Source organism: Primulina eburnea, chromosome 9, assembly GCF_022965805.1.
Source record: "Primulina eburnea isolate SZY01 chromosome 9, ASM2296580v1, whole genome shotgun sequence".
In the NCBI taxonomy this organism is placed as follows: Eukaryota; Viridiplantae; Streptophyta; class Magnoliopsida; order Lamiales; family Gesneriaceae; genus Primulina; species Primulina eburnea.
The window spans coordinates 33721747-33735878 of record NC_133109.1 but is presented as its reverse complement, the minus strand read 5'-3'; the positions used below and the strand labels follow the sequence as shown (position 1 = coordinate 33735878).

The 14132-nt window shown below is 35.3% G+C and overlaps 2 protein-coding genes across 2 annotated transcripts; one reads left to right on the top strand and one right to left on the bottom strand.

The window, feature by feature from the left end:
* The first annotated feature begins 984 nt into the window (after positions 1–984).
* LOC140841913 (fatty acid amide hydrolase) lies at positions 985–9988 on the top strand. The gene is made up of 21 exons (XM_073209646.1): positions 985–1171; positions 1265–1368; positions 1454–1563; positions 1708–1768; positions 2141–2331; positions 2414–2543; positions 2684–2761; positions 2838–2985; positions 3464–3576; positions 3649–3724; positions 4418–4489; positions 5110–5161; positions 5430–5510; positions 5598–5681; positions 5858–5961; positions 6097–6189; positions 6443–6511; positions 7303–7367; positions 8213–8274; positions 8861–8956; positions 9633–9988. The coding sequence occupies exons 2-21, from the start codon at positions 1290–1292 to the stop codon at positions 9693–9695; spliced, it is 1827 nt and encodes a 608-aa protein (XP_073065747.1). The 5' UTR covers positions 985–1171; positions 1265–1289; the 3' UTR covers positions 9696–9988.
* Positions 9989–10319: 331 nt separating this feature from the next.
* On the bottom strand, positions 10320–12769 carry LOC140841914 (L-galactose dehydrogenase). Its single transcript, XM_073209647.1, has 5 exons — positions 12504–12769; positions 11931–12159; positions 11409–11708; positions 10841–10969; positions 10320–10467 (listed from the first exon to the last, which is right to left on the bottom strand). The coding sequence occupies exons 1-5, from the start codon at positions 12686–12688 to the stop codon at positions 10336–10338; spliced, it is 975 nt and encodes a 324-aa protein (XP_073065748.1). The 5' UTR covers positions 12689–12769; the 3' UTR covers positions 10320–10335.
* Positions 12770–14132: the final 1363 nt, after the last annotated feature.

Below are 14132 nucleotides of genomic sequence, written 5' to 3'. Positions count from 1 at the left end.
TCGTTTGCCCTTTTCTGATGAACTTGCGGTTTGACCACTGCACATTTAAATAAAAAGGATGCTGATTGAATGCTCGATGTTTCAGGAACTTTGCGCCACAACAAAGAATAAGTCATTGCAATTTTATGATATGTTGAAACTTGAAAGGGGATTGAAACACGCAGTTGCTTACTTGGGGATCCATCCATGCACAAGATCCAGTTTTTGCCTTGGAAAAATTTGTTGCTATTCACTCTGTCATGCTATAATCGATAATAAAGTTAGATGGCCGGTTCTTGAAATTGGCATTTTCGTTCCTACATTTCAACATTTAGATCCAATGGTATCATTTCTTTTATTTGTTCAATAATTAAAAATCAAGTAAGATATTAAGTTTGAGATAAAGTCTCGAGTTTGAGACTCAATTTTTCTCATTGGCATGATGAAAAAAAAAGACCATGTTGAACCTGACATAATTATGTTGGATTATTTTTTGATGAAATTTTTGGTACATTGGAAAAATGAGATTGCGTAAAATCAATCCAATCAAAATGGAATTAAATTTTTAGTTAGTGTCCGAAATAATCGAAATGTTAAAAAAAATTAAAATTAGAAGTTTTGTTTATAAAATCTAACATAAAACTGAATTTAACAAAAAAATAAATAATTATGTTAAAACCAATGACAAGTCTTTTCATTTAAAATTTGTAAGAGTGAGTTTTATGTGAGATCGTTTCACGGATCTTAATATGTGAGACGGGTCAATCATACCGATATTCACATTAAAAAGTAATACTCTTAGTATAAAAATAATATTTTTTCATGGATGAACCAAATAAAAGATTCATATCACAAATACGACCCGTGAGATCGTCTCACTATTTTTGCCAACTTTTAAATATTATAAATTTTAAAACCCACCCCGCATAGTCTAGTGTAACTTAGAGTCCAAAAAGCAAAATCATTGAAGAAATATTTTATTGGCGTAGAAAACTATGCTGCATTGGTAAATACTCATGGCCCACTTCTAACTTACGCTGCTCTCTCTGATCACCAACTTCTGTACCATTTCCATTTATTCGTTCCTCCTCCCAACCCAACCTCTTCCACCTGCTCAACACATTAAATTCATCTCCATTCTCCTCCCCCGGCGCTGTATATTATTCACCAGGCGGTCAAACAACGGAAGAAGGTTGATTCTGAAGCTCTGTCAACTGCAAAATGTGTGTATTGGAATTCTGATTCGGTGAGTTGATCATTTTTTTTTCTTTCGTTGTTTTGGCAGATTGGACCGGAATTTTTCGAGGAAAATGGTGAAGAAGAAGGTGATGCTGCCGGCGGATGAAGTTGACTTGGCTACGGTGAAATATCAGTGTGAGATTATTGAAGGTATGTTGGTGGTTGACTATACGGCTCTGATGAATTGAATATTTGAATAATTCCTTGCTTTAGTGATTGCCGATTTTTGGTGCAGCGCCTCATTTGACTGGATTTTGGCTCAAGTTGTTTGTTCAAGTGGTTGAGACGTCCATAATTGGTCCATTGATTATATCTCATTTGAAGAAGGAGAATAAAATGGTTGAGGTCAGGGTGTTTTTTGTGTGTTCAATTTCATCGAAATTTGTATGTTATTACATTTTTAGTTTGAGACTGAACTTCTCTTTGATTTACAATGGATGTATCATCTATGTAGAGCTCGATATTTGAAATTGATCCTTATGCAAACAGATGCTGAAGAATACTGTGATACCAGAGGCTCCAATGTTTAAACCTGAGTTTCCTCCTCAAGGTTTATTATCATTTTCTCTTTGATGCTCTGTGACTCCATTTTTATAGTTCCTTTTTATGTTAACGAAGTAACTGTAATAGTGGAATTTCACTGGGAAATACTTTTTGGCGTGGAACTACGTAAGGAATAAAAAAAAAAAAAGAAACTCAAGAATAATACGTCTGCTATATATTCTGTAACGCTTAGGCAAGGGAAATCGGTTGCACTATTTGATTTTATTGGATAATTTTGTACCTTCTCTTGGAATATTTAGGTTACTTGATCATATAATTTTCACACTGGAAGCAAGGAGCTCTATCATTAAAATAATTATCTACCTTAGCCAACAATATTGCAAATGGCTAAAGATTTTATGGTTGGACTTGAATTCAGAGCCAGAAACTGAAGTTATTCCTCTGGAAGAAGATGGAAAACCTGAAAAGAGAGTTGAATTGGCCTTGAAGTGTCTTCCAGATTATGATCCGACTAAGAGTTGGACGTCTGATTCTTCCGATCCTTTCCGCTATTGGAATATTCGTGATTATGCATATGCATACAGATCCAAGCTCACAACCCCATCTATTGTAAGTACATTTTTGTACTTTAGGAATCGTCTTTCCTCTTTCTAATTATCATCAATTTGTCATTTTCAATTTTATGTTTCAGGTTGCAGAGCGCTTCATCTCAGCGATAGATGAGTTCAAAAATAAGAAGCCTCCCACTCCATTGTTGATTTCCTATGACCCTGGAAATATCAGAAAACAAGCAGCAGCTTCTACCAGAAGGTTTGAGGAAGGTAAAAATAAGCATCTTCCAGTTGTATTGGTTTTTATTCCTTTTTTGTATTGTTTCTTTAACCGATGTAATAGCTCACTGGTCTAGCTCCATGGTACCGTTTTGGCTCAATATTCGTTCTTATTTGAATGGAATGTGCAGGGAATCCATTGTCAATCCTTGATGGTATATTTATAGCAATTAAGGATGATATCGATTGCTGCCCCTATCCTTCTAATGGTACTTATTTAAATTGCATTTTTTTTATCATCCTTTTAAGCCATGAGTCAATTGGCAAGTGCTCCGTGACAAGCAGGTGGAACAACCTTCTTTCATGAGATTCGTCCGGTTGAAGAGGATGCAGCCTCTGTTGCAAAATTACGTAGCTGCGGTGTGATTTTGGTTGGAAAGGCAAATATGCATGAACTGGGTCTAGGCACGACAGGAAACAATCCAAATTATGGGTATCTTATATATGGCTGCTTTTCACCGACGGAAATTCTATCTCTGGATACCAAATTGTTGCAATGGCCTAATCAATGTATTTCTTGTGGCATATAGTGCAATAAACGATATACCTAGTTCAAATAGCAATTTGTGAAAAAAAAAGCACGCCTTTGATTACGAATCTTTATAAAATGCTGTGATTATGTATCTTTAAAATTTTAATTCAATACAAATATTTGATTTATCTTGTTAAAATCTGGTTTATAAGCCTTTGCTAGCTGTTAAACTTCACAGATGGTGAGGTCACTGGCATTTTGTTAATTAAAGAATATTGAGTCTGTCTACCTGAAAATGAGACCACTTTTAGATCTTGATTTCTCTAACTTTTGAACAAAACATTTATTTGTCTCAGACACGAGCATAGCATTTTTTATGTACTGTTCAACAGTCTTTGAGATTTGAAACTCAGTTACAACAGGGAGTTTGTGCATGTAGGACTGCAAGAAATCCACATGCTCCTGAAAGATATACCGGTGGATCATCCTCAGGACCTGCAGCAATTGTAGCCGCTGGATTATGTTCAGCTGCATTAGGAACAGACGGAGGAGGTTGTCCATTTGTACCGCATATAGTTTTAAAAAAATGACCATGATTCAATCTATTTCGATTTAAAATTACAGGTTCTGTTCGAGTTCCATCATCTTTATGTGGTGTAGTGGGACTGAAATCGACATATGGAAGGACCAGTATGATAGGGTACGATCAAAGACATCATATTTTCATGGATTGTACTTATTCACTTTCATAATGAAGAATGACACTTCTGGTAATTTTGTCAGAATGCAAAAATGTCCTTTTCAATTTGTTTTTCAGATTTATATTGCATGTTAAGTTAAAAGTTCCAGAATTGACGGCTATATCCTGACACATCCTGGAGAGTAGTGAATCTTTCTAAACTGAAATGATATATATTCCGACCCAGTAATAATTTCCAACATGAATATCAATTTTGATTTCTTTTTTGATCTAATTGCGCTAGAGTCATCAGTTTGCTAATCTGTGGAACCATGGAACCGTTCAAAATTGGTGATAATTAGTTTAACACGAGAATTTATTTATTTTACTGCATGGTTTTGAATTGCGCAAACTAAATTTCCATTTCAGTATTTGTAGCAACTTCACTTTATGAGATGCATTAGCTGAAGTTTTGCCAACATTTTTGGCTCCTGAATATTTTGTAAAAACGATAGCCCTCTAATTTTATTGTACAAAACCTATAATGGAAAGCTGTTCTTGCACATGTTGTCTTGGCGTCCTAGGCCTTTTTTCATGTTTTCTTCATCAAATTGTCACATTGAATCTCAAAATGTTTTTTAACAATAGATTTAATGGAAAATACCCTTTTTGATATTGGAACATTCACTTTCGAGTTTTCTAATAATTTGATAGATCTATATGTGATTCGGGGACAGTGGAGATTATTGGACCTCTCACAACTACTGTTGAGGATGCGATACTTGTGTAAGTAATCGTACCTTGATATTCTTGAAATATAGGTTTCTATCATCTTGGTATGAGTGAATACTTTGTTGCGGCGTTTAACAAATTCAAACAATTGGTTCCATCCAGTATTTAATTAAATTGTGGTTTTGCTCTCTGTTGATTAACTAAAGTGTTAATGGTAAATGTGCATATAATCTATTCTAAGCTAATAGTTATTTACTGTAAAGTTAATGAAAAAGTATCAACTAGAAGAGTGCTACATGCAAAAAAGAGTTGATCTTTCAGTCCTAATGGGACGAGTTTTTTGAATCTATTCTCCTCCCATCCACTTATTGACCTTCTTGGTGTATGTCCTCTCTATCAGTTCATCATGGATCTGGACTATCACCATTGTATTATTTCTGCTGTTTTGAAAAATAACTATTTTAACGGGCAGTTTTATTCTACCCAATTCCTTGAATCATGATACACATAATCTGAGAGTTTCTGGACTATCCATAAATTCTTGTATTATTACCCCACTGTCTCCAATCAAGCATTAATTTTACATGCGCACTTGTTGAACAGATGAACAGTTGACCTTAATTTTGTTTTACTGGGAAACTGATAGTTCCTAATATCTGTACCATCACTTTCAGGTATTCGGCAATTTTGGGATCCTCAGCTGCAGATAGAATTGCTTTGAAACCTGTAATTGCTTGAGAATCACTTTTGTTCCTTGATTTTCTCAATTCATTTCTGAGCATGTTACTGCAATAACTCATTTTATAACATTGTAATGCTGACTGACATTCTTCAAACTTGCTATGTATTTTCAAATCTGTAATGTTCTTTTTTTTTTGTTTGGGCAAATTAAATCCGTAATGTTAAGATAGTTACAACAGGAACTTTTCCTTTTTTCGAAGTTGAAAACTAGCATTTTTTTTGTTGATATTAAATGACGTTTGTCCTTTTGCAGTCAATCCCCCAGGTACCTATCTTATCTTCACACAAAAGTTCAAACTTTCTGGGATCACTAAAGTTGGGAAAGTACACCGAGGTGAGGTGTTCACTAGCTTTCTGTACTAGAAACCTTTCGACCAGACCACTCAAATGTCATTTAACCTGTATAATGCCCACACTGCAGTGGTTTAATGATGTTTTCTCGACTGATATTACCGAGAAGTGTGAGGACGTTATTAATCGATTAACTGAGACACATGGGTGCAAGGTGCACAGCTCTTTTATCATGATTGATCATTTCCTTTTCTCTGGTTAATTACCAAATTTTAGAGATTTATATTATCTTCATTATAAGAACAATACATCATATCCCAACTTAGATATTTGTTTGTGGTGCCACATAAACTTTTCCTGCTTTGAGTGGGATTTCTCTTTCTGCAAAAGACAGTGGAGATTGTAATTCCAGAGCTTCATGAGATGCGCAATGCCCATATTGTTTCAATTGGGTCAGAATCAGTGTGTGGGTTGAATCCTGATTTTGAAGATGGGTATGTTCCTTTTTCTGTTTACTGAATTACTGTGTAGGTTCCGAACTTGAATTCACTTCAGAAAGTTCAATGTATGTGAGCGAAATATCTCAGTGATAGTAAACAGATATCTGAATGATAATTGCTTTTCTTTAGTAAACGAACGAAGTTTACAAATGACACACGGACAAACCTAGCACTTTTTCGGTCCTTCACAGCATCGGACTATGTTGCAGCTCAATGTCTCAGGTCAGTCGCGATTGTCAAATTTACGGGTTGTGGGTTACAATAATCCATTATCCCAGTGATAGGTCTGGGTCTGCTAAAGATGCATTTAATATATTTATATTTATTGAAATTGTTGAGACAGTTCTTTGATAGACCTCATTTTTGTTCCCTTTTTTAATTTCTAGTGGTGATTTTCTGTCTATTAAGCATGCTGTTACTTGACCAATATTTCCAATCAGTATTAAAATCTCTAGTTTTGTCTGGTTTATTGTAGGAGAAGGATAATGCTCTACGTTATGGATATATTTAAAAAGGTGGATGTCATTATCACTCCAACGACGGGGTATGAGATGAAATAAGGCTTCTTGATGTGGTTAATATATTTCCATGAATATACATGGTTGCTAGACATATGCATGTGTTCATCCGTACACCAATTTCTGGAACATTTGTTTACTAAAAACATTTTATACCACTTTTTGCATGTATGGTTAATTCATCGTTTAATGGCTGCATCTTCTGATTGCCAAAAGCATTTTATATACATATCATTTTTTGTTTATAATTGCTTGTTTTTGTGTTTATTTGTCTCATGCTCTAGACTGGTATTTGATATATATCATAAAGTAACTTCTCCTGCTCCATAAAACCCTTTGCTATTAGAATCCACAAATTATGTATGATACCGTGGTAACGACACGTGGTCTGTATCTTTTTGAGGACAGGGTAGAGAAAAAATGGACTTTTCTTTTCAGAATTGACTTTAAAATATAATGACATGGAAAATAGCATGTGTAATTACATATATGAGACATTTTTAAAAGTGAGAAATTACAAAATAATAGTTGGGGACAGGGTTGGAGTCTTTCCTGAGATTACTTTCTCTGACTAGCAACAAATTCACTGTAATGCTTCAAGGAAATAAAAATTTCTTTTACACTTTATTCCAATATCTTAACCCCCAACATTATAAGGTCTGTTCTTTTACAACTAAATAGTTCTCATATATATTCTGGTTTACACTGCTTTTAACAGAAATTGTGTATCTTCTTGCGTAAATGTTCATGCTTTTGTAGAATAGGATTTTAGTCCCCTAAATTATTTAAAGTGGTAAATATGGTGCTTATTCTTTAGGATGACAGCACCTGTAATACCTCCAGCTGCACTTGAATCTGGAGAGACAGATTTGCGAGTTGCAGGTTAGTTTTGCTGCATCTCATAAATTTTGCAGATTTGCAAGTTGCAAAAATTTCTCCTCTTATCCAATGTTGCTCTTTTAGTTTCCTAAATACCAAAGAAATTTTACTTTTCAATAGTAACTGTTTTCTTCAAGTTTCTAAAAATCAAGACATTCTATGTGTCTCATTATAAAATGACTGATTGATCTGCTCAGCAAACGTACAAAGTGGACTGCAGTTTGGCTGACCTCCCGCGAAAGAAAAGAGTTGGATTTTATTATCTTTTATAGTTTGATTATCTTATATGTATAGGCTCCTCTTTATGCTTCCTCTTTTGGTCTCGCTTCTTTTTGAATCTCTTATTCTGGTCTAAATCACGAGGATCGTTGGCTATAGCTTCTTGCATGTGTCAAGCATTTGGCTTCGTATCAACCGAAAATATTGATTCTGGTGCTATTTGGTTATGCATAGCCAACAAAATTTAATCCAAACTTGTTGGGGTTGGATCTCTCTTATACATAATCTCTCAATCACTTGACTCGTGCCTAACTTAGTATCAGGTCCATCTTTTTTTAGCCTACTATCTTCCTCTGTCTCAGTGTCTCTGAAAAAATAAATGTTCAACTCTGGTTTTATTTCAAGCACAGTCATCAAACTTTTCTCTAATATGTTCATTTCAAGTTCAGTTTGTTGTTGTATATTCATTCTTTTACCTATCTTGAACACATCATATAATCTCTTTAAGCATAATGACCCATGAGCTAATTTAACCTTTCACTAGCGATGACTGTAGATCTCAACAAATGTATCTGATGACAATTATTGAAGTATTATTGTGTCTGCTAATGAATTCCTTCATCCATCAGGAAATCTAATGCGGTTTGTCACATTAGCAAATCTTCTTGGGCTTCCAGCAATATCTGTGCCTGTAAGTGCTATAATTGCTTTTTGCCATCACATTGTTGTAAAAAAATTTAAATATCCAAAAACAAGGAGGATTTTGAAATTATGGAGTGGAAAGGAATTTTAAATAATATTGAAGGACCAGCATTACTATAATTCCCTTCAATGGCAGTAAATAATCTCTGAAAGTTGCTGGAGGGATGATATGGAAGAATTTAAAAATATAAAGAGATGATTTTGAAATTGGGTCTGAAGGATGGCGATAAAATAGAATATTACCGTTTTGAAATTACACTTGCAACAGGTTTATATAAGACTTATCAATATGTTTTGTGTGAAGTGTATTAAAAAGTTTTTCAGTTTGCTCTACTTTTTGGTGATATCTTGGCATGCTCTCATTATGGAATGTTGATTAGGGGATTAAATCTCGATATTTTAGGTGCAAAGTTAATTTTTTAATGCAACTATTCATAAAATTTGAAGATTATAGGCAATTCTGCTTGCTCCATCCGCCCTACTTCATGATGTACTAAAAGTGAACCACTCACTCATACCTTCTAACTACCTGCTTCTATTTTCCTCCTTTTGCTCCCAAAATTTTGACTATCCAGATTGGGTACGATAAGCAAGGTCTTCCCATCGGCCTACAACTCATTGGCCGTCCATGGTGTGAGGCTTCTATTCTGCGTTTAGCTGCTGCAGTTGAGGTATTTTTTTCCTTTGATACTCACATTAAAAACTTCATCTTCACAACGACTGTAATTTTCCTTGAAAAAAACTGGCCACTTTGAAGGCAGTTTTCATTAGATAAACAGCAATCCTGTTTAGGATGATGAACAATGGATGCAAGCAAACCTAGGATTGATAAGTTCGAGCTATTCAAGCCATTACAGTTGTGCCAGAGTACATATAATTTACGCTGAAGTACCTGTTTAGATAATTCAGCACAAGACATTTTTTATGTTATTTTATTTTTTAAAATGCCGTAGGAATACTCTTTTAAAAATGTTATTTTATTTTTTAAAATGCCGTAGGAATATTCTTTTAACTCAATCGTCTGATTCTTAAATTTCTATTTTTGATAATTTTGAAATACACGAGCAATACTTCGGTTTTTTTAGTTTCGAAAAGAGTGTAGTTTTCGAATCCTAAATGCTCGCTCGCAATTTGATAGCCAATTTGCTAGTGAGTCAGACTAGAACAAATTGCTCACAATTTGAACAATGGCTCGTTGCCCCCTCCCCTATAACAATGTGTTGAACTACTTCAACAAGTATGCACGTGAGATATCCAGTATCGGATGTTCGTCATCCGACTACAACAAGAAAGCATTTCATTGCCCTCATAAATAAATTGATGCTTATAGAACTTTCTATATTTCAGGAACTTTGTTCTACAACCAAGAAGAAACCATTGCAGTATTATGATATGTTGAAAGGGAATTGAAATCACACAATTTCTTGCTTGGGGATTCATCCATTCAGAAAGATCCAGTTTCTGCCCTAATAAAGTGTGTCGTTATGTATAGAAAAAGAATTTAAACTTTGTTGTTAACTACTCTGCCATGATGCCCTCAATAAAAATATAGATGGTCGGTTCTTTAAATTTACCTTTTTCATTTTTGCACGTTCCATGCAGGTGTATTTAATATTTGTGTGAGACACTTTTGATGCTGAATAATTGTAAACTATATTTTGGTTGGTTGGGTAGCTGTGAAATAACGATGTTTGATAAATATTCGATAACAGGAAAACTTGTGATTTAGCTACAAAAATGCGCACACGTTCAAAATTTTGATCAATAAAAAGTTCGACAGAGCAATGCACAAACAATCACATGAATGTATTCAGCCCCATATTTCATGCAAACCGTAATGCTTGATCTTAAGGCTATAACCCCTTTACCCACCATTAGTGGCCAAGGTTTTAGGACAGTTTTCGGGAAGAAATAAATTATCGTTTATTTTCGTCATAAACGGCTCTTCCTCAAATTGAACGTACATTTACACGATCAAATCTTTAGTACTCTCACACACTTTATGTAGAACAACCAACGTGAATTTTCTGTAAGTGCACCAGATTGAACGTCAACTTTGGTGAATACCGCTTGGCCATGTCTGATTCTTCACAGGTTTCAGAATCTCTTCGATCTCCAATAGAGTTTCTTTGTCTATCCCAACTCTAGCAAGTTCTGCAGCTGCTGCTACATTTTCATCAACCTGAATTTCAAAGAGGGCCATTAAAAATTGATTTATTACACTATTCATTAGTTCACGACTCAACTAATGTCAATTTATCTGCATTTTGTTTCTAACACATCCATTTCTGTCAGACGATAAACCTTGAACTATTATTTTCTTCTTACATCGTACTTCTTGGATTTCATGTTGCACTTATAATTAGTTCGTTGTTTCCATATATCATTACATATGTGGCTTATGAGCTCATCTAGCAAATGCACTAATAATTTGCGAATAAACTGTGGTGAGTATGATATGAGGCACACTGAGAAAGCAATAGGATTGTTTTGGTGCAAAGTAGTTAATTTTTCGAAGAGATTATAGGACATCTGCAGAAACAAAGAAATGCAACCTGTTTGATGGAGTTCATCCCAACCAATATAGTCGAAATATCTTGATTCGATAAGCTGAATTGCATGGCTAACTTCGATATATTATTTCCCTTCTTTTTGCAGTGAGCAGCAGCAGCTTGACAAGCAACCTGAGAGATGATATTAGTCGAAGTAACAGTAAAATTTAAGTTAACTTACGACCAAGTTAATTAGCTGGATACACACACACATACCCATACTAATTAACATTCAACTAAAATTTATCAATTGGTACCTCTATTCTATTTAGAAAAACGAGGTTTAGCAATTATTTTATAAAATAATTTGAAGACATTGTCGTTAATACACTGTCTACCTGAGCTCAACTGATTGATATTGAAAATCGAGCTTGCTGAACCCAAGCTTGAGCTTCAGAGTTACTACTTATTCAGGTCGATCATAAGCTAAACTATGTATTTACTTTTCAAATCGAGCTCAACTTGGGTTTCACTCAAGCTTTATTCGGTTTGGATCACCCATAGTCGCAACAAATTGTGCAAGCAAGAAAGCTATGAAAAATGTCCATACTTTAGAGGAGATGGGACATACCTTGAGCTCGGGGCAGGCAGGATGCCATTCTGGAGGGCCATTTTCGGTCAGAAGACCCATCGCTAGTGGAGAAGCACTTATTACACCAACGCCCTTGCTCTTCAAGTAAGGCAGTAGATCTTCTAAAGAAAAATCATTGATACCATAGTGACAATAAGATAGGACTACATCCACAGTTCCTGGTGACACCCTATCCAGAACATAAGTGAAAATTCCCAGTGGAAGCCCTGTTATACCGATGAATCGGATCTTTCCTGCTTCTTTTAATTTACCGAGTGCAGGAATTGTCTCACTCACGATCTGTCTCAATGAAAGTTTACCAGATTCTAAAATCAACACACACAAAACACCTAGTCCAACAACAGGAGCTATATTTCAAATATTTTATCAGTCAAAATCCGAAAAACTATCAGAACACGGTGTCACACAATCTCCATCTATATAAAATCTAATAATGTCACCACAATACACTGCTCTTTAACAAATAACAAGCTACCATAGAAGTGAAACAACGAATAAAACCTGGTCGAGTGAGCCAAATTCTATGTCATGGCATTGCAGAATATCCACATAATCAAGCTGCAACCTTGCCAAGCTCTCATCAATACTCTTAGTCACTCTTTCAGCACTGAAATCAAAGCCTTCTGCATACCTTCCACACTTTGTCGATACAATGTATTCGTTTCTTGCTACTCCCAAAGCTTTTAAAGCTTTCCCTAACATCTTCTCAGATAATGTTCCTCCATAGTACCTAGAAATCCAGATCAAAATCAAGAGACCCAGAATTTCTTTTCGTCCAAGAAATCGAAATCATTTACTATGGCAGATAAAGATAGGAGAAAATCATATGTTTCATCTTCCTAAACAAACGAAAGTTGAAAAATCCAACTGAAGAATCCTATAAATTAATAGATGTCATGGAGAACCACGATCAGCTGATCCAGCGGGTAATAAGATAAAGTCTCAGCCGTAATTTTCTTTAAAATGCAAGAACAAACCAAAATTAATTAAATTGTCTGCCTGCCTTATTCCCCTTGATCAAATTTCTGGTTCATCCCAAAAATATTAACAGAGAAGAAGATGAGAATATGTTACGGGGAGGTGTCGAAGAAGTTGATTCCGAGGTTAAAGGCTCGACGGACGATGGCAATGGCGTCGGATTCGGAAACAGGCCCGAATACATTGCCCAAAGGAGAAGCCCCGAAGCCCACAGAACTGAGTTTGAGGCCGGTACTTCCCAGCGGGCGGAGTTCAAGCGGAGTAGCCGCTGAAGCCGCCATCGGAGATCGCTTCACTTTCTAGGATTATTAGTGTATGGAAGCCTTTAAGGAGGTTGAAAGGCGGGCGCGTACGGCCTTTTGGTCCACTTAATGTTTTAATTAATTTCGTCAAAATTATATATTTGTATTTTAACAACAATTTTTAAATCGGAGAAATTGCTCATAAATCCCTAAACCCAAACTTAACTTGTCTCTAGCTCCCTAACCATCAAAAACTCTCTTTTAACTCCCTAAACCTATAAAATTGACAAAACTACCCTTATTCTCTATTTTCTTTTAATTGATCCTCCGCGCTTCAAAAATGGTATCAGAGCATGGTTAATTTATTTCAAATACAAAAATTTTATTATTACTAGTAACTAAATGTATGAGAAGGAGAATTTCGAAAATTATGAATCCGAACTTTAGTTCGAGAAAATTAATTTACAAGAACTATTCCAATATTTTGGAATATACACAAGTTTATCTAACTATTGTTAGATATCAGAAACGGGAGAACAAAGGAAATTTATCTCCTGATGAAAGACAGCAGTGTTTGCAAAACCTTGCATACACAAAAGGTAGACTCTTACAGGCCGAAAAGACCAGATCTTCAATGATCTGTTAAATATGCCAGGGACTACCATCCAGTTCGAAATTGAACTTATTTCCCTGGAAATAAATCAATTAGAGCAAGAATTACAGCGAAGTATATGCTTCACTGAACTCAGCACAAAAGGTATGCGTTTACAAGGTTTAAAAAACCGAAAAAACATACTTCAAAATCTACTCAGAAGAAATTCTTCAGAGAACAATGGATCTGTATAGGCAGCAGATTTACGAAGGGAAGCTACTGCACCCTCAGGTAAAATCTCAGGTAAACTTATGATCCAAAATAATAAGTTTCTGGAGATAATTCCAGACTCTTCTAAGCTCTCTTTAGATCTTAGAGAAATTCAGAAGACAGTCCAAAATTATGGCAATATGCTGTATTTTGTACCGCAACGAGTTGAGAAAATCCTTGAAACCCAAGAAGAAATTCTGGGATTAATAAAGGATATTCAAACAAGAATTCAGAAACTAGAACAACAACCAAGTTCTAGTAGAAGAACTTCAGGAGGATGGTTACCACCATCTTTTGGTACCGAACCTTTGTTACATCAACAAGGAAAGGCCAGAGTGGTGTCAAAACCTTTAACTGAAGAAGAAAAGATGATCAATCTAATCAAGTCTGTCTCAGAAAAGAAATTCATCTGATGACAACTTTAGAAAGGATTGGTTTGGAGGATCTACAAGAACTTGCGGAATCTTTCGCAAATCTCAAAGTAGTAGATCTAAAGATGAATACAGCAGTAGGTGAAACACTACCTGCAATAACCTGGTCATCTTCTCAGGAACCACCAAGGGAAAGTATGGGATCTCATAATGTAAATATGAGAGAATCTCAGACTGATTTCCATACCGG

Bases quoted from the DNA above. Each gene is read 5' to 3' on its own strand.
- LOC140841913 (XM_073209646.1), top strand. From the start codon at position 1,290: ATGGTGAAGAAGAAGGTGATGCTGCCGGCGGATGAAGTTGACTTGGCT. The intron at 2,762-2,837 runs GTACTTATTTAA...CGTGACAAGCAG, and splicing joins CTGCCCCTATCCTTCTAATG to GTGGAACAACCTTCTTTCAT. The intron at 5,962-6,096 runs GTATGTTCCTTT...GCTTTTCTTTAG, and splicing joins AATCCTGATTTTGAAGATGG to TAAACGAACGAAGTTTACAA.
- LOC140841914 (XM_073209647.1), bottom strand. From the start codon at position 12,688: ATGGCGGCTTCAGCGGCTACTCCGCTTGAACTCCGCCCGCTGGGAAGT. The intron at 12,160-12,503 runs GTAACATATTCT...CTGGATTTCTAG, and splicing joins AACTTCTTCGACACCTCCCC to GTACTATGGAGGAACATTAT. The intron at 10,468-10,840 runs GTTGCATTTCTT...TTTGAAATTCAG, and splicing joins GGATGAACTCCATCAAACAG to GTTGATGAAAATGTAGCAGC.